Source organism: Acomys russatus, chromosome 21 (assembly GCF_903995435.1).
Source record: "Acomys russatus chromosome 21, mAcoRus1.1, whole genome shotgun sequence".
NCBI lineage: Eukaryota > Metazoa > Chordata > Mammalia > Rodentia > Muridae > Acomys > Acomys russatus.
This window is the reverse complement of record NC_067157.1, coordinates 30,966,228-30,986,008: the sequence shown is the minus strand read 5'-3', so window position 1 is coordinate 30,986,008 and position 19,781 is coordinate 30,966,228. Positions and strand designations below refer to the sequence as shown.

At 39.0% G+C, this 19,781-nt stretch overlaps 1 protein-coding gene across 11 annotated transcripts in view; it reads right to left on the bottom strand.

Annotated features, from left to right (window-relative positions):
• The window catches only part of Eya4 (EYA transcriptional coactivator and phosphatase 4), a 214,167-nt gene that overhangs the window by 101,102 nt on the left and 93,284 nt on the right, over window positions 1-19,781 (bottom strand). For all 11 annotated transcript variants that reach the window (XM_051164321.1, XM_051164322.1, XM_051164323.1 and 8 more), the window contains exon 3: window positions 8,499-8,548. In XM_051164321.1, coding sequence (XP_051020278.1) covers window positions 8,499-8,548 — 50 coding nt within the window. The remainder of the gene's footprint in view (window positions 1-8,498; window positions 8,549-19,781) is intronic.

Genomic DNA, 19,781 nt, shown 5'->3' with positions numbered 1-19,781 from the left:
TTGGAATCATCATGCCGAACGAAGGTACAGGTTTGTTAGATAAACATATTTGCCGAGTGCGTGGAAATTAATTGCCATTAACATGAAAGCATTAAAACTGAAACTGTATGTGTGTGTGTGTGTGTGTGTATGTGTGTGTGTGTGTGTGTGTGTGTATATATATATATATTCCCAACTATTGTTAGGTTGAATATCCTCTCATTAGGAATCGACATCTTAAGGAAAAACCTAGTTTGATTCTAGTTACAAGAGTTTTAAGACCCCAAAGACAGTTATTTGGCATAGTCAGCATATCCAAACACACCAGGTATCAGGTGATCAAAATTCCTACACACAGGAACAGAGCCTTCATTCATCCACTGGATTATTGAAAAGGAAATGAAAGCATGGCAGGCCACTAAGACAACCGAAATATGATAATTATATGGTGACACAATGAGCGGCATCTCTGAATCACTAGAAACCAACTCTTTGGAATTGTTACTAAGCCCTCAACTATGCTACATAGAAACTTTTAGAGTGTTAGTATTTAAAAGGATGAAGCACTTGTGGGTGGAGCCTGAAGCCTTCCACTCAGAATAGAGCTGTGGGGTTGAGGATATGAATGGTGTGGCAGAGAGCTGTCTTGCTGGGGCATAATTCCATCTTATAGCATTTGATAGATGGAGTGTTACTGTGAAGTTATTACCAATTAGTCAAGAAAAAAAAAGTATCCGCAACTCATTTATTAAATTCCTAGCAAATATTTTCAAAATGTGGGAAAAACAAGAAATAGCTCTTTGTAGGGTGCTGCTTCTATTTGCTACTTTAAACACTTGGCTCCTATCGTGCCAGCCATGCCCTGCCTGCCTGTGGTGTTGCCAGAGCTTTCCAAGTAGATCCGCAGCCAGCACGGTGTTCTCTTAGAGGTGCTCAACACCTCATCTAGTTCAACAATCCGCCTGAAGAGAAGCAGAGCCCTCTCATAGCTCCAACAACTGACCAGGCACTAATAACGTGTGAGAAGGGCAGGCACTTCCTCCTTGCTGGAGAATAATGCAAGTTGTCAGAAGGCCAGAGGTCTTCATCTTTCATCATGCCTCTTTCAGGTCAAATTGACGATTTCTGTGTGTGTGTGTGTATGTGTGTGTGTGTGTGTGTGTGTGTGTGTGTTTCTCAAGACAAAAGACATGCATATTCAATGTATAAAATGTGCTAAACCAGGAGAAAAATTAGTACCCACTGCCTTTCCCAAGCTGGCATCCCTACTTCTGAGAATCTGAGCCACAGCTGATCTGTCACCACAAGCACAAATTCAATAATGATATTACCTGATCAGAAACCCATGGGTGACCTCCCCGTAACTATAAGAAGGCTTGCCATGATTTAAAAACTTGGCTGTTTTGTATTTGTGTCAAACACTGGGAGTCCTTAAGGGTTCATTTGAAAAATAGGGTCCAAGCCTTGATATTAATTTTGACAAAATTACCTTCAGAAAGTCAAATGATTTAAACCAGAATATGAAGTGCATTAATCAGACAATCTAATAACTAGATTAATTACAGGAAATGGAGAGAGTAATTTACATTCAGACTGGTTTTTTTTGAAAGCAGGAGACTGGCTTATAATAATAACCAGTCAGTTTAGGTGGATTCAGAAAGTGTAACAGACGAAAATGTATGAAGAAAATAGTTCCTACATTCATCTTTGGCTGTCGTGTCACTTAAGGATGTGCCTTGAGCAACCTCTGCTCTGTGTGGCTTGGTCCACAGATGTCTGGCATATGCAATGTCTCCATCGTAGCGAAATGGATGATGGGTCATAGAGTCATACCTCACTGAAAAGTACCTGCCACTTCTGCTTCCCTTGCATAAACTGGAGGACATAAAGTAAAGGATGTGGACGTAGGGTGTCTGGTAAGTAGGAGGGTGTGCATTCTGGAGGGGAAGGAGTAGATTGAACGCTTGGTGGATTACGGGCTCATAGCTTCTATCAGCCACATTTGTGAGTGTTGATGCTGCTGCTTCTCTGGTAGCACTCTATTTCCTTAAACATGTATAGCACATCAAGAACAAGAAGTTCTAACATCTGGGAAAATAAATGGGAAAACCTTATAAAACCAGGATCAGTGTCATGTCAGCCTTTTCCTCACACCATTCCGGTTGTGTGACTTGCAGCCAGACAGACAGAGCTACTGAGGCAGCTGAGAGAGCATGGAGATGGAGGAGAGATGAACAGAAAGGCTCGCGCCTGGCCATCCACCTTCTAAAGGAGCCAGCCCGTTCTCAAGCTCTCTAAAAATTTATACTCTAGCTTAGAAAACAAAACACAGAATAAGCAAAACTCTAGTGTCCCCTTTTCTACTTTAACTATCTCGTATTTGCAGTAGTAAGCAGTGAGTGGTAACAAAACTAATACAAGGAGGAACCCAGGCAGCTGTACAATCTGTCTCATTTCCGGGTCTCCAGCCTCTTCTGCAGTCTCATCACCACTCAGGAGGGACTATTCGGCTATATGCAATGGAGCTTTCACCGCAGTCTCTGCTGAGCAGAGTGTGCGGGTCTCCTGAGCTGTGTCTGGGGTGTGATTAGAGAGTACACATGAAAAGAAAAGAAAGGGAAGGAAAACCAAGCTCTAAGCATAAAACTCAGGAGTCTGAGAACCATGAAGCAACAAAGCGTGAGTTGAGACACCAAGAATACGGCTTGAGTTGTAAACTATCTCGTACTTCAGTGTGTTTACAGATTAGTCTTACCAAAAACCAGTGAATCATCCAAGACTTCGCGAGAAACCAACCCTGCTCATTTAGTCTTGGAAGCCCCACTCTAGGAGTTCAGTCCAGCGATTCTCAACTCTCCTAACACTGTGCCTTGTTAATAGTGACCCTCTAATGATAAAACTATCTTAGCTGTTACCTCATAATTATAATTTTGCTATTGTTACGGGTCGTAATGCAAGTATCTGTGTTTTCTGATGGTATTACAGGCCTCCTGTGAGAGGGTCGTTTGACGCCCCTGAAGGGGTCACGACCCACAGTTTGAGAACCACTGGTTGAATCTAAAAGGAAGGCAACAAATACAAGGCCAGTATTACACTCTGCTGACCAGCGAAGATAAATCACCAGACACTTGCAAGGACATTTAAGAAGAAATGACTGGTGATGATATACTTAATAAAACGCACATACAAATCTGAGTTTTGAAGCACATTTAAATCTTCAATTATGCTTGACGCCAGGGATTTAATAGACACTTTTTTCTAAGAAATCTGCTCAAGTTGCTCCCATGACCAGAGGGTCAAGATATGCTAGTTATTATGGGGACAATGCTCCACAAAGCGGAACACATCATTCATCTTCGTTCTGGCTCCAGCTGCATCCACACCTGGAAGGATCTGTCAACACAGGCCAGAAAAGGCAAAATGAATTAAAACCCTCCAGCGAATGCCAGCCAAAATAATGAAAAGAATGGAGGGGAATCCACATGAGGTCAGACTTTGAAATGAGACAAAACATTCCCCAGATAGGGAGAAGGGGATTAAGCCGTGTTGTGACTTGAGTTAACTAAACCACAAGAGAATGAAACCTCAGTCTTAGGGTCTATCCATCCGTCAGTCATCTAGCATTTCCAGGGAAGTTGGCTTTACAGTGTCAAAGAAGTGGCTTAAGTAAGTGGGAGGGGGGGTAATGCTTTGTCTTCTAATTAGTGAGGTTTCCGGATTCTGAAAAACAGCGTTTTCTAATAATGCAACAATGTACTGGAAATAGTTTCAGAATTGCATGGGCTCTAAAGCTGTATTGTGTTATCAACAGAAACTTAGGTTACTGTGACTATATCAAGACATAAGGAAACACAGACTATCAATAATGAATTTAGATACATATTAGAGACGGAACTGCTACATAGACTGCTGGTTTGACATGGTAAAATCCTACCCACCATAAATCCTACCCACAATTTCATGAAAGCCTCCCCGTTTTCCATGCTGTGAAAACAGAATAGTATTTAATTTTTAGGTAGGCAATTATATCCATATAAAGGGTTAAGGTTTCTGGAAACACTGAAATAGTTGTTTTATTAGAAAAAAAGAAGTGTAGAACTTCATGGCTTAACTATTTATGCGCACTTTCGCTTGGTCTCATTGTGTCTTGTTTTGTCCTGTCTGGCTGTTGTCTCTTGGAGACCTGCTCTTTTCTGAAAAGGAAATGGAGGGAATGTCAATCAAGAGAAAAGGAGAGGTGGGCGGGGCCAAGAGGTGTGGAGGGAGGAAACACTGTGGTTGGGATGTAAAATAAATAGATAAATAAATAAAATATTTATAAGTGATTTCATTATAACTGTCTTTTTGTTAACTAATTATTTTTTGGTCTAAGAAACTTTTAAGAATAGGGTTGCCATAAATTACAATTTGAAAACAGCAGACAGAATTAGTTGTGAGGTAAAAAAAAATGTGTAGGTGCATAATTTTATTAATTTGAGAAAGGCTAGACTTGTAGTAAAAATATGTGAGCAGCTTAATAAACATATATATATTTTTAAAATATATGATGAATTACATACTTTGAAAAGTATATGACCCTTGAATAAATAAACTCATCGAGGCTTCTTAATAGCGATTAAACTGAAACGAATTTCAACACATCCTTAAAGTTGGTTGTCCATTTTCCCTTCCTCCCAATAACACACAGTTAGAAGGAGCTGGGCCAAGCAGACAGAGACCAAGGTCTTTGCTGAGCTCAGGCAGTTGTTAAATTTTAAACAATTTCTTTAACACATGAAGTGGGATAGAACCAACTCTCATTACGACCCCGAGGACTCCGCCCCTTCTTTTACAGTACAAATATCTTCTCCTCTCACTTCCTGTATATCATGGGATTAATGATCCTCCTCTGATCCTTTTAGTGGGTTTCTGAGATGGTACTGAGTGAGACCATGTTGCCATGGGAAGGCAGCTGGCATTCTTCCTGGAGGTTGTTTGACAGCCCAGCTTTCCACCATGTCTTAAGTAACAGAACAATCATTGCACAAAATTGCCTTGTTTTAATTGTATTTCCTCCTATGACTCTGACTTCTTCCTGGCAAAAAGCTTCTGCCAGTCAGAGTCTCAAAGTAGAAAGGACAGAGAGGGGCAGATCAGAAGATCAAAACAGGGAACTATAGAGTGTGACAGGGGCTGCTTTAACGTGGTGGCCCTTTAAGACACTGGAGGCAAACGCAATTAAATAACAAGGTAAATTATTTCCCTTCCTTCACCAGGAATAAAAGGGAATGAAAGAAGGCTTTGACTTTTGTTAATATTGTTTTTGGGGCTGTTGTTTGTTGTTTTTTCTTTATAAACAGAGATTTGTGGAAACACCTGGTAAAAGCAAAAAACAAAACAATAATCATTAGTCTAGGAGCTACTTATTGTATTAAACAAGAATGACATCGTTTCAAAGACACCCAACAGAGGCACACATTTACACAACTGAAGTCACGTCACAGTGACTGTAGGACAAAAAGAGCTTTAAAAATAGTGTTTCTGTTTGTTGCAAGATAGTCTATCCGGTAGGATGCTTAAGCATAGAGTATTGTGAAACATGAGAAAAAGCATTTACGTTTTTTGTTCCATGTACCCATTTTATGGTTAAAAAGTAGGAAAAAAGAATACTGGGGAAGAATGGTGTGCCCAGGACACGGCGAGCGGCACAGATGGCAGTGGCAGGTATTCAAGGAATGTACATTTTTCTATGAAGCACATGCTACTCTTTTCCCTGTGACATCAAGTTTATGGTTTGAGGAATCAGCAAGTGCAGCCCCTGAAGTCTGGCTCTTGGTACACACATGTAACACTGCTTCCAAGTTTGCTTCACTTTGCACTGCATGCATTTATAAATTCTCTTTTCCCAATCTACCACTTACATCTGCAGCCAAAGCACTTCTTTCCAAGAGAGAAGTTAAGGCCAAGCAAGACAAGGAATTCGCTGATACATATATATCACTCCAAGAATACTCCTTACTAAGTCTCCACATGCAATTTAATTACTTCCCCCACTATAAAAACGTTTCCCATGTGCATCTATCCTAATCGTTACTAACCCAAAATAAACACTCAGTAAAGCAGGCGAAATACATGAATGACATTTGCTTTAGGCTCTAAGTAGGGCAACATGTTGTCAGGAAGTGTTTTCCCCAGTGCACACTTTATGTGATACCTTGTTCCATACGGACTTCAATTCTTTTAGATATCTTCAGAATACTATTACCAAATCTTATACCCTAAAATTTAACCTGAAACTAGCACACTTTGAAAATAGTGCTTCCTCTCTCTGTCTCTTTCTCTCTCTCTCTCTCTCTCTCTCTCTCTCTCTCTCTCTCTCTGTGTCTCTCTCTGTGTCTCTGTCTCTGTCTCTGTCTCTGTCTCTGTCTCTCTCTCTCTCTCTCTCTCTCTCTCTCTCTCTCTCTCTCTCTCTCTGTCTCTCTCCCTCTTTTTGCTGTATTAACTAGGTGCTGGTTTGGGCATTCCCACTTCCTAAGACTTCAAGGGAAGCTGGTGGCCACTGGGCGTCAACAAGACAGAGATCAGTCAGGAGAAATGGCAGCCGTAAATAAAATATCTGGCACCCCTGAGTTGAAAATGTCTCTAGGTTGTCCTGAAGGTTTTTACATTCTAAGTTTTACTAAGATTTGTTTCTTTTATTTGTTTTCAGTTGTTAAAAACCTTAGAGTTCATAGAAACTGATTTCCCTATTTACCCATTTTATAGATAAATTTAAGAAATGGCCTACTCATGCCAAACAATTGTGAATTCTAAGGAACCCAAGCACCTTTTAACTCAGAGATGTATATAATATTAAATAATAGCACATATTTTAAGCACTTTTACAAAATAGTAATTACTCATCTTAAAAGCAAAAGTATTCCTTTTATGCCTTATTATATATTTTTTTTTGTAATGTTGGGCTCAAACCCAGAGTGCTGATCCTGTCATAGAAGTCTTCTACCACTGAGTTTCATTGGCACACAGTCAGGGATTTTCCATATAGTAAAGAACGGTCCAGTTCTAGGACTAAGATCATTAAACTTTGTATTTGTGTGATCCTTTTCTAACTCAGTGATACCAGTTGTAACCAAGGATAAATTGTTGCTATAGCTTTCTGATCACTTAAAATGTTCTACTTAATGATAACGTTGTATGTCAAAAGATTCTAAATAGAATTAAGTACAAAATATTTGACATGAAATGTTGATAATAAAGGTAATTTCATTGTTATTTTCCAACTTTTCCCCCCTCCCATATGTTGCTTACAAAAGTTATCTAATTACATATAATTCCTGCAAAATAAGCCATAGCTATGTTAGTCATAGATACAGTGAAATTATTAGGAAGTACCCCAGGAACAGACTCTTGAGACTCCTTCCCACATATTCTAGATTACTTTGCTTTTTGGGCAAATATTTGATGATTCATCTACCATGTAAGGCCTTGAAACACAACAAATACCAATCCTATTTTGACAACTAATTTTAAAAACAAAAGACCAGATATCAAGTAAGTCTGTGTCATAACATAGGTCCATAAATTATCTAAAGAAAAAGAGTACAAAAAACAACTTAGTATTTAGAAGAATCAATTAAAGCACTATCATAGCATACAAGAATGACTTGAGTGGTAAATAGATGGTCTATGATGTGCATTGACTCTCCAAAAGGAAAACATGGTAGCCTTATCAGTTTAATGAGGTCTGTACTGCTTTAGTATACTGAGAAAATTCACTATATCCATTCTATGCAGAAAAAAGTCACAGTACACTATTACCCATGTTATAACAAGTAGAGTCATAGTGACAAAGACTAAGCCATACCATTAGCATGCTAAGGGCATGTGCTTTTATTGCCAATGTACTCGCCGTACTTTTACTTGTCCATTTAAATTTCAATCCTGGATTTTGAAAAGAAAGCAGTGACAATGCATAGGCTAGAACAAATCTGTTGGGCATCTGGCCCAACCACAACAACTAAATACCATTAAATTCCTACGTAAAGGGCTTGACAATCCAAATTAATCTTTTCTACCACTTTCCCCAAACAATAAACAGAATGTTAATTTAAAAATTTTTAAATTTGTTAGTCTTCTCAAAACCTAGTCATTTTTCATTAGAAAGAAAAGTACAGGACTTAATAAAAAATGATTACTCATTGCCAAGTATAATTCTGGATACAAATACATTATAAGAAAATATTTAGAATAAAATTTAAGTTTTTCAAAATAATATCTGTTGGAAATTTTTTGAAGTATGGCTAGAGAAGCTTGGATTATTCTTTGACTTCAACCAAGCTCTTTTAAAAAATAATCTTGTGATTAACGAGTCCCTTGCCAGATGTGCATATTCTCTATATATATGCATACATGCATATTCCATATATGATACATATATTCCATATATGATATATGTATATATCACGTGTAGAGTGCAACAACTTGATAGTTCTCAAAAACTATCTTTTTTCTTAATGAAGTACTAATTTTTATTACTGTACCTGGAATTCTGAGGTTCTGGAACATCGGATTCTGGGCACGTTTTCTTTACCTGCAGGAAAAGAACACTAGTTATTCTTATGAAAATACAGCTTCCTCAGACAGGGTCACATGCTCTTTAAATCCCCGGTGGCTACAGCTCTGCTCACCAACATCTCTATAAAATACTCCCTACACTTTACAGCAATACCGCACAGCACTAGGTACCAAACTTCCTTATTGTCACAGGAACGGCTGCCAAATGTACTTTCCCAGACTCCATTACCATGCAAAATGTTTGGTTAAAATAGGCAGGGACCAGAAGAACTGGGAACAAAGAAACCAAAGAACTAAGTCTCCCAGTTAGGAACACAAAATCTCCCTATTTTCAGCCCACTGAGACCATTTTGGATATGGCTTCTGTCTCTGACCAAAGCATGCAATAATAAACATGGTGCTAGTGAAATCATTCTTACGTTAATTTTCCATCGTCTCAATCCTGACTGAGAATTTTATATATTCTCGGCATGTCAATTAAGTTTGAACATTGCTCGTGGACTTTTCACACAAGTTGGCAGTACCATGCACAAACTCCAGATTAACTTTGAGGTTTTTAAACCCACAATATAAGTGAGGAATGAAAATAGCAATTCCTCCCTGAGGTCTGCCATCCACTTCCGTGTAGAGGTACACAGTTCACCTCCTAAAGTAAAGCAAATCATAAATCCGTTGCCCTTTACACTACCCCTAAAGAATGGATGCTTGCCTGATTCGTGTGGGATGGCTTTTGAGACACAGTCTCATGGAACCCAAACTGGCTCAGAGCTTGCTATATAGCTGAGGATGACCTTGAACTTTCTGTCTCCCTGTCTCTACCAGCTAAATGCTGGCACTACGGGTGTGTGCCTCCACACCCAGCTTTGTTATTCTGGTCTTATAAGAATGTTGTACTTGCGTCAGACTCTTTAGAAATTTTTTGGTTCATATTAGGAATGTCTAACATACATTTTGTTGTCATACATTATGATGTACATTTCAAAGGCTTTGTGTGCAACCTATAGAATTGTGGGGATTTTAACTCCAAATATGTAGCCTGGAGGGGGAAAATGTCTATTCAGTGCCAAACATGCTAACATTTGAGTCGTGTATGTTGTGAAATAAATGGCTCTAGTTGACAAGACATTATTTGACTGTAAAGGTATACTGCTGGTTTCCAGTTCACAATCTGGTTCCTTCCTCCTCTGATGACGCAGAAGAAACACTTAAAACTCAAACACTCAAAGCCTTACACTCCAGCTTCATTTCTCAGCCTAGTTGTGTTTGTTAGCGGGGAAGCCAATCCTTTTATGGATCAGCTCTATTCTACTCTGTTTTCCTTTCTCTGTATGAAAATAACACTGACTAGCCGAGAGACTGTCGTACTGTCCTCTTGGGTGGCTTCAGCACCAGGAAGCCAAGGGGTGAAGAATCATCTTCAAAATAATTAAGAAGAGAAAATGCACATGGGAAGAAAGAAAGAAGAGGAAGGAATACTTTCCCAGGGCTGTCTGTGTGACACTGGGTGTGGAACTGTCCACTGGAGCCTGGGCTCAAAGTGGATGTGTAAATAAAGACCAGGACTCACTTTCTGAGAACATATCAGTAAACAGCAGATCAGCAGAGAGAGAGAGAGTTAGGGGCCTGTGAGTCCTGTCCCCATCCACGACTATTGACAGGGCCAGTCTCATGCAGGCCCAGTGGACATGGCTCCCCCTGTATAATGCCTCGGAGAATGACATTTTTTTTTCAGCCTTTCTCTCTATCTAAATGGGTGGTTGAAAGTCAAGGGTAGGGATAAGAAAGGGTGGGAGTTAGAGTAATCAGAACACACATATGAGATTACCAAAGAACACACTTGGTTAACAGAGTTCTTTTTCCAAAACACAAATGGCTAATTTAATTTCTAAAAACTAAATGGGTATTTAAGCTTATCATAAAGTATTTGACAGCTTCATTGTCCAAGAAAAAGAAGGACTAAACATAAGATCATGATACAGATTTCCTATTACATTGACATTTTCCCCCTACCAGAGGCTGTAGAGAGGGACCAGATGAACACACAGAAGTCACACCAAAGTGGATGCCACTTTCCTCGAGACCATAATTCTGGGTCTGGCTGAAGAAGCCTTAGAACCCATCACTGCAGACTCATGCGCTCAATCATGAGACAGATAACTTGTGCAGTTTTCAAGCTTATAACTTACAAGAAGGAGTTTGCTATTCTTTAGCAAGTCTTCATGTTATATTTCCACCTCAGGGATTAATTATTAATATTGTATCAGGTCTGCTCATGGTCAGGCAAAAGAAACGTAGCCCTTAGGGTGTGGAAGCACTGCATAAGAATTGAGCAAATGCATTGTGGGTATTCAGGGAACAAACTAACTCTGCCAAAAGGAGATGAGAAAAGAAGCAGGGGACCTGGCCCCTGAACTGAGCGTTAGAGGCTGCAGATGATGAGCTTGTACACCCCAAAGCAGGTACTTTGCTAACATAGGGTTTACCAGACACATTGCATGACAAAGCTCCTATACAGGTGAGGACTTAGAAGTTTGCCTTTGGGCAGAGCAGACTGCTGAGAGGTCTGAGATACATTTGGAATGGGCATGGCCTGGAAGGTAGGTGGAAAGAGGACAAAGCAAATGCTGAAGGGCAGAAACAAGCTGTCGACCAGAGCACAGGGTCTAGGTTCCATGTGTACACGGATGCCATTGACCTTGCCAATATTGCACCTTTAACACTGAGTAGATGCTTGCTCATTAGGTGAGTCAGCAGCTCAGCAGTGAGGACAGTGAAGATCCAAGCTGAAATAGGAGCCAAGGGGGAGATGAAAGGACGTTCTGTACAAGCATTTCTGAGCAAAACTGACTGAATATCACAGTTGACTGAAGTGTTAATATGATCTGAAAATTGTATCTGTCCTTGGAAAGCTATAGCTGTGCCAAAGTCCAAAGCCCTTTCTACTTCATGATGACTTCTAATTTCTACTTGTTTATTTATTCATTTATTCTCAGTTGCATTGTCAGAAGTTGTAACTTGGGGCATTCTAGGCAAGTGTCCTACCACTAAGCCATACCCAGCCTCTATCTTATTTATTAATTAATGGAGACAAAGTTAAATGGCACTTCAAAAACCTTAGATGTTTACTAAAGTTTACTATGTTTCTTTATGGTGGAATTAGATGGCTCACTAGCTTACGACTCACTCTTCTCCTTAGATTGTGCCTTCTGAGTCACGTGTTATGGCAGTGAGCATGTTGTTACAGAACGCACCACCTCTGTCCCCAGTGAGTTTCCAACTGACTCTGGAATTGTTTGCAAACAATATGGAGACAAGAAGGACAAGAAATAAAGCTGAAGTCCATGGTCATAATTTAAGTGCAAATACTGGCTTTCCTAGGATACCCAAAAGTTTAGAGGCAGCATGGGCTACATATGTAGTAAGAATCTTGCTCCAAACCTCAGCTAACTAAGTAACCAATGAAAGGACAAGAAAGAAAGACAGATAGATAGATTAATAAATAGGCAGATATATAGACAGATGATAGGTAGGTAGATAGATGATAGATAAATCGATAGATGATAGATAGACAGGTGATAGATATAGATAGATGGTTGATAGGTGGATGATAATAAATGAGTAGGTAGATAATACATAGTTGATAGATAACTGATAGATAATAGATGATAGATAGGTGATAGGTGGATGACAGATGATAGATGATAGATAAATGGGTAGATGGAGAGAGATATATGCATGCATGCATACATACATACATACATACAAAAAGAATGAGAAAAGGAAGAATAAGATTAAAAAGCTAAATTACAGTTAAACAACTTGCCCAAATCCCAGCACTAACATTAACTGGCCGGTAAACAGAAGTAAAGTACATCAAGGTTTTCCTCTCCTTCCACATTTGCAAGTTGTTATTTTTTCAAATTATCCTTCTTTTCTCCCTCCCTCCCTCCATCCCTCCCTCCCTTTCTCCCATCCTTCTCGTTCCCCCTTTCTTCATTCCTTCCTTCTTTTTTCTTTCTTTCCAAGATAGTGTTTAAATACAAAGACATGTATATATTTAATAATGACAATTTGATGAGTCTGTGACAAGAATATAACTGAGATGTCACCATCATAATCTACTATGAAGATGTCAACCATTTCCAAAAAAAAAATAGCTCTCCTCCTACTTGAGTCTTTAAATCTTCTTTCTTGGGAAGTGTTTACATGTATAGCAGACTATTGTTAGCTGTAGGCACTATGTTGTACAGCAGACCTGAGCACTTATTCATCTTATCCAATGGAAACTCTGTACCCTTGAGTCACAAACTGCTTGCATTAGAATTAAAGTCCCATGGACCATTTTCCAAAGAAAAGCATACTTTCTCCTTCCTATTACATATTCATCTCTAAGATCATCTTTTAAGTTAGGCTACTGAAATAACGGCTTTAAAAAAAATCAAAGGCTGGTAACATCAAAATTCCATATAAAGAAGAAAGAAGGAATCTTAAAAAACTACCTTGAGTACCTCTAGCATCTACCATACTGTCACCACTACCGTATTAATTACAGCCAAGGTCTGATGTGAAAAGCAACATATTCCCTGTGGTGGTTTGAATAGGTTTTGCCCCCACAGATTCATGTGTTTCAGTGCTTGGCCAGAGTAGAGGACCTGTTAGGAGGTGTGGCTTTCTTGGAGGAAACTGTCAAGGTGGGAGGTGGGCTTTGAGGTTTGCTATGCTCAGGCTCCACCCAGTATGGAGTCAGAGCCTTCTCCTGGCTTCCTGCAGAAGACACTCTCCTCTGGCTGCCTTCAGATCAAGATGTAGACCTCTCAGCTCCTTCTCCAGCACCATGTCTGCCTGCGCGCCGCCATGCTTCCAGTCATGATGCTAATGTAATGTATTGAACCTCTGAAACTGTAAGCCAGACCCAATGGAAAAACATTTTTTATAAAGAGTTGCCTTGCACATGGTATCCCGTCACAGCAATAAAACCCTACCTAAGTGTGTTCATGTAGCAAGACATCATTGAAAACCTTAGAAATATCAGCTACCCTCTAGGCACAGAGACGGACAGGATCCCAGAAGTTCAGCAGAGTGGACACCAAAAACACATAGCCCATGTCACTGGCTGCTGAGAACTCACATCCTGGACTGAATGAACTAATCTATCTCGGCATAAAAACACACCGGACTTCAAAAATCTAAGTTATGAAAAAAAAAAAAAAAGGAAAAATATCACAGTAGCTTTTATGTTGGTAAATGAAATGATGTTTTGAATATATTAGGTTTGATAAAGCATTTTCCCTTTTTATCTCTTACTTTTATCACATAGCCCCTAGAAAGTTTAAGTTGTGGTTGTCTCAGTTTTCAGCTGAATACCCTTAACCTTGACTAGCATGAGCGTGTCTGCACAGGTCAGGTAGTCTGCAGGAAGGGCTGCATGAGGAACAGGTTAGCAATAAAGAAAGGAAACAATGGCAGCAGGGCCAAGAGCCCAGATGAAAACAAAGAAAAACAACTGGCCTGAGAAAGCCAGCCACTATTATTTTAGCTAGACAATCACCATTTATAAAGTCATTTTCCTATTTCAAATACAATTTACTGCTCAGAAATGTTAGGATAGATTTACACGAATAACATAAGAATGGTATAAAATAAGTTGTAGAGAATGTGAGATTGGATATTACAAACAGTATTTTAATAGCTAGAAAAAAAATCCTAATTTCTAGAATGTCTTATATTATGACAAGCACTTTAAAGTCTAAATATTTTCTTCACATTTTCTAACCACTAGGTGCATTGAGACACTCACAGTCTCTCCAGTAAAAGCAAAATCAACTCCTAAGAAAGTGAATAAATAAAAACAAACTTTTGACACCACTAATTATCTTTTTTAAAAAGCTAGAATCAATTTTCACAGTTATTTTTTACTTTATCTTGCTGTTTCCAGTTCTTGAAACATTAACAATAATGTATAACTTTAGAAATAAAGAAAAATGATACCTTAGAAAGATCATTTTTCAAGCTTTAGTGTTCTCAAGTCAACCTTACATCTCATAACATCTTCTACAGAGAAAACTAAAGGTCAGTTCTGCAGCTGTAAATCTCAGATAGAAACAGCAAAAGTGAAAGCTTCTCAATACAACGGACAAGTTACTGTTTGTACCTTCGTGGGTGGCATGTGAGGCAGTAGCTATTCACTGACATGCGTGGGGATTAAAGCACAAATGATACTTTTGCGTGTTGTTAATGAAGAACACACACACACATTGTTGGCACACGGGGGAGGGGGAGGGAGAAAGTGGGGGCCTTGGAGAGAATCTGTTCCAAACCTATGAAAACGTAGACTGTTGAGTGTAAAACTCCTTGTAAGAAAAGGGAATAAGATACAAATTATTCTCAGCAACAGTTTAAGTTTGTAAGCTTTGCTTCCATTTCCAGTTCAAATATGAATGCTCTAAGTGTGAATCTGACTGAACAAATGATACACAGAGGACACTGTAAAAACAGAAATTGCACACTCACTCATGCACGCTCACACACATGCACAAACACGCACGTGCACACACACATACTTTGTAATGCATGTTTTATGGCTGGGTTGAATAAAGTTTTTGAAGAGTAGCCCAATACAGCATAACAGCAATGATCCTAATGTTTTTATGTTCTGAAAGAGTGAAAGTTATATTTCTTGAAATAACAACAGTGATTTTGTGACTTTTTCTTGATTCTTAATAAAAATGTTGGTCCTAGTTAAATTTTAAAGTGACATGGTTGTACGTTAGAGTATTTGTTAACAATTACCCATCTTCCTTTAAGAGCTGAACTGTGTTCTCTCAGTTAATAGTCTAAATCAATTGACTTTAGAGTCTGAAGGGCTTCCCTGGTCTCTAATTCATATAATTTACTAAGTATTAATTTAAAAATGTCATTTTTATCATGCCTCAAGATGTGCATTCAACATTAGAAAATATGAATACAGATATAACACATTTAAGTACCAACACCTAATTTTACAATATAGGTGTTTCCCAAAAGGCCTTTCAATTTTTACTTAAATCAGTGAAAGAAAATCTATGTGCATTTCTAAATATAATACAAGTTGATACCAACCTAAAGCTTAGCAGATGTTCACATGTCCCTGGGATGACCTATGGTCATTTGGGCATCACAGTTTTCTTGGGAAGCATGTCATATGACTGGGGAACCCCCAGATCTGTACCTGCATTAACTCAGAAAAGTGTAATCTTGACTGGCCAACCCTGAAACATGTCAGCATTTCTTCACAAGATCTACCTGATATTTTAAAGGAAATGTCACTATTCATTTCTTTGATCTTGAGTGACTCAAAACACAGAACACAGACTGCTATAAGGAACTTTGAAAAATTTGTTTTAAAACAGTCACAGACATTTGATAGTTGTTTCATGGGGGGGGGGGTGGAAAAAGAATGCCACTTTGTCAATTGGTAGACATAACAATTAAAAATAGACTCTGAAACATCTATTTATGACATAATATGAAGATATTTTAATACAGCATTTTTTTCTGTAGATTCCCAAATCTCGAGCCCTAACCACATATATCTTTGAAGTCTGTCTCATGGAGTTTGGAAGCTAGTTACCAGTCCTTATCCAAATCCCATCCTGCACCACTAAAGGCCAGTTTGTGTATTGCCACTCATTTATTGTAATAGCAGGTGATCTCTAGTGTATAATTGGATGTCCGCATCTGTTTCAGTCAAAGAAAAACTGACATGCTTTCCTTTGAGTGCTCTATCAAAGATACAAATGAATATTCTAAGTACAACGTTCAACAAAAGAAGCATAAATCTTAAAAACACTAGTGTTACATATACGTGTGTGTGCATCCTGCACATACATGTGTGCCCACATATATGAACACACATAGACACAAACAGGTACACACACATACAAACACACACACACACACACACACACACACACGAAAAGAAAAAAAAAAGGACAAAACCAAACCCCTTCCCCCCCCCCAAAAAAAAAAAAAAAACAGTGGTGGAAGAATGCTAACAAATAACGGAGTGGAAGTTTTTCTCTTCCTGCAGTACTTGTTTCTGGTGCTCTGTACAGAGGTGTTGGCTTAGGGAGGGAGGCTAGACAAAATTACACACTGGGGAGAAATTATGTTTAAATGGGGGGAAAAGCCCTACAGTCTATAACTCTCGATCAACTGCAACCATCACAACAACGTTCCAGTTGTCTCAGAGTTTGTTGCAAGGCTGCTGCATGTGTTTGAAAAACGACTTAGTTTAACACCACAGGAAAATAAAGCATAATTATTTATGTACTGTCCGTAAGCATGGAACCAGATGTCAAACCGTATCAGCCCTTAAAAATTCCTACCACATCTATTTTCTCCTCGGCTATGCCATAGTTCTTTGTCATCTGCCAGAAATACCACATGCGCTGTGACTTATGTAGAAATATTTCAACCCCTCCCAGTGGTATGTTGTTTCATTGTCACCCAGCAGGGCAAAGGTGACTCACTATTTAAACGTCCAGAAGAGGAACCAAGAGATGCCTGAACACACTGTGCTACGCTCAGGGGAAAGCCCCCTCCTCGTCCCCACCCCCAACCCCCAAGTTTGGAAACAAGTCTGGGTCATCTGTTTTTAACAGTTTACATAATAAATACTGCAGATAAGTGTTTTTATATGGACCTGCTTTCTCCTTACAAATATGCACAATAAATATCAAAGCCATGTCCCATCCTGCTTCTTGTCTTCTTTTAAGGCTTTTTGATTAACGTTCACTCATTATTTTTTGAAGTCCTGTGTCGTGAGGAAGGTACAAGGTATATCGTAAGAAAAAGAAGCAAAATGGGACACTCTGCCTACACTGTGAAGTTCTGCAAAATGAACACGATGCTGCGCTGGTTGACTCTGCTGCAACTGAAGTGATATTGCTCGTGGTCCTGAGCAATCACGAGGAGCAAGCGAAGACTAATGGCCCCCACTCTTACATGCCAGCACCTTTTTGAGTAGGCTTCCCTCTGTGGAAGGGAAAACTGATGCTTTAAAACAATCTAAACAATTTATCCCCAACCCCTAAGTAGAGAAAACTCGGTAATGTTTGGCAGTGTCTTCTACCCCACAACGTCCTTTTCAAGATAGTGGGATGTTATGGCCACGAGGTTAAGAAAAACTCTCCCATTTATCATGAGCTGCCAAGCACAACAGGACCCTAAACAACCCAGCCCTCCACCACTTAACAAAGCCAGCGCCTCTTCGTCATGAAGCTTCAGAGAGTTTGGCCACAGGCACAGATTAGCCATCACATTTTGAAGGGTAACTACTATCAATCACTGTGTAGAATGCTCTAGTTCACCTGACATCACTTGCCTAGTGTGTGTAACTGATAACTGGCCCTCCCATTGTGAGCAATTTGCCTAAGAGGAGGTTCCTATTGGGGAATTATAACAGTAGTGAACCCATATGCAAATCTCTCTCTGTCTCTCTCTCTATCTCTCTGTCTCTCTTCTCTGTCTCTGTCTCTCTCTGTCTCTGTCTCTGTCTCTCTCTGTCTCTGTCTCTGTCAGTCTCTCTGTCTCTGTCTCTCTCTCTCTCTCTCACACACACACGCACACACACACACCACACTCCTCACTTGCGTGGTTTTTGAAAGACTACATTGTCAAATGATACATTTAAAATCCCTCTTAATGCACCAAATGTAAACATCATTACTCTGAGAGCAACCAGGACACCCTTTAACATTTAAAACCAGTTGACACAATGCAAACAAAAACTTAAAGGCAACATTAAATTGCATATTTATACATTTATTTACATGCAATGCAAGCATTGATTTACAAGGTATTGTTTCAAACATAAAGACTCCTGTGGTTTCCAATTTTGTGTTCTTGATCTATTAAAATAGCTATTAAAAATAATCCTAATTGTTAGCACCAAGTTTCCTACATTTAAATTCATAGTACACAAAAAGCATGTACTTACAGTATGGCACAATTTAGCCTAACTTTCTGCAATATTATGAATTGTTTTAATTTTTTGGAATCTATTCTAAGGTAATTTTTCATTAAATATGTCTTGCATGGAAATTGTTATTTTAAAAAAAACCTTTTCTCCCTAGGTCCTAATCTAAAAATGAAATTCTTCATTGACAGAACTAATAAAACACAGACGATAGTGTAATTTACACTCTAAAACCACAGATGATGTGTTTTGTGTTTGAATCATTTTTTTCTATCAAACTAAAGTAACAATTTGAATTGCCTGCCAGCAAAAAAAAGAGTGAAAGGAAACAGTTTCCATGACACACATATTTCACAGATACAACTAGGGTTCAAGAAGGGAACACCGTTAGCCTGGTGACTTCAACAAACCACCAAGCGGCCTCCTGCAAAACCCTTTAACTGTGGGAGCTGGCAGATGAGATGGAGTGGGAGTCAGTCAGTGCACGCCACAATTTTTCTCGCCCTAAATATTCTTCGATCCTAAATATTTGGGCATACACCGCCTCCTAACCGTACTACATATCTCCACAGTAGCATGACTGAAAGATGACAGCGAAGAAGAATTATATATTGAGTCTATCTGTTGTGAAGGCCTCATTCTAGGTAAGCCTAATAAGTGACTGAGGTAGACTTACAATTGTTTGGTTTTTTTGACCTCAATTAAAGTGGCTTTCTGAGACCTGGGTCTAAAAGCGATTTCTCTGCTCTCCTCACTGCACTCTCCTGGGGTCACCTGGCATTTGTATTGCTTCAACAGCTGCATGGCTTTTAAAATCGCCCTGCCCCGTTTCCCTAAAGTAAATGGTGTGGCTACCCTTGGGCCCACACAGGGGTACCTTTCTGAATTTCTGTGTGGCGGTGCTTTGCTCCACAGTTATACCATTTAATTTTTAAATATTCCAAGAATATTTTTAAAAAGTGCCGAGTAGGGGAGCCAAAAATCAAAGTACAGATAAGAGATCAGCTGGTCTCATTCTTCCTTCCCATCTTAGAACTTAAAGACCAAGGACGTTATACCACACAATACTATAGATAGCTGTTGGTATTTGCTTTTTGCAGTTATTTTGATAAGCACACTTTAAGTAAAATGCTGATTACAAGATGAAAATCAAAATAATGTCACAGAGTTTTTGGTTTTTTTTTTTTGTTTTGGTTTTTGTTTTTTTTTAAAATAGCAACTTCAGTTCAGAAAGAAGCAAGAGACAGCAGGGCTTAGTTGGAGCCCTTCAGTGGACTCCACTGCATACCAC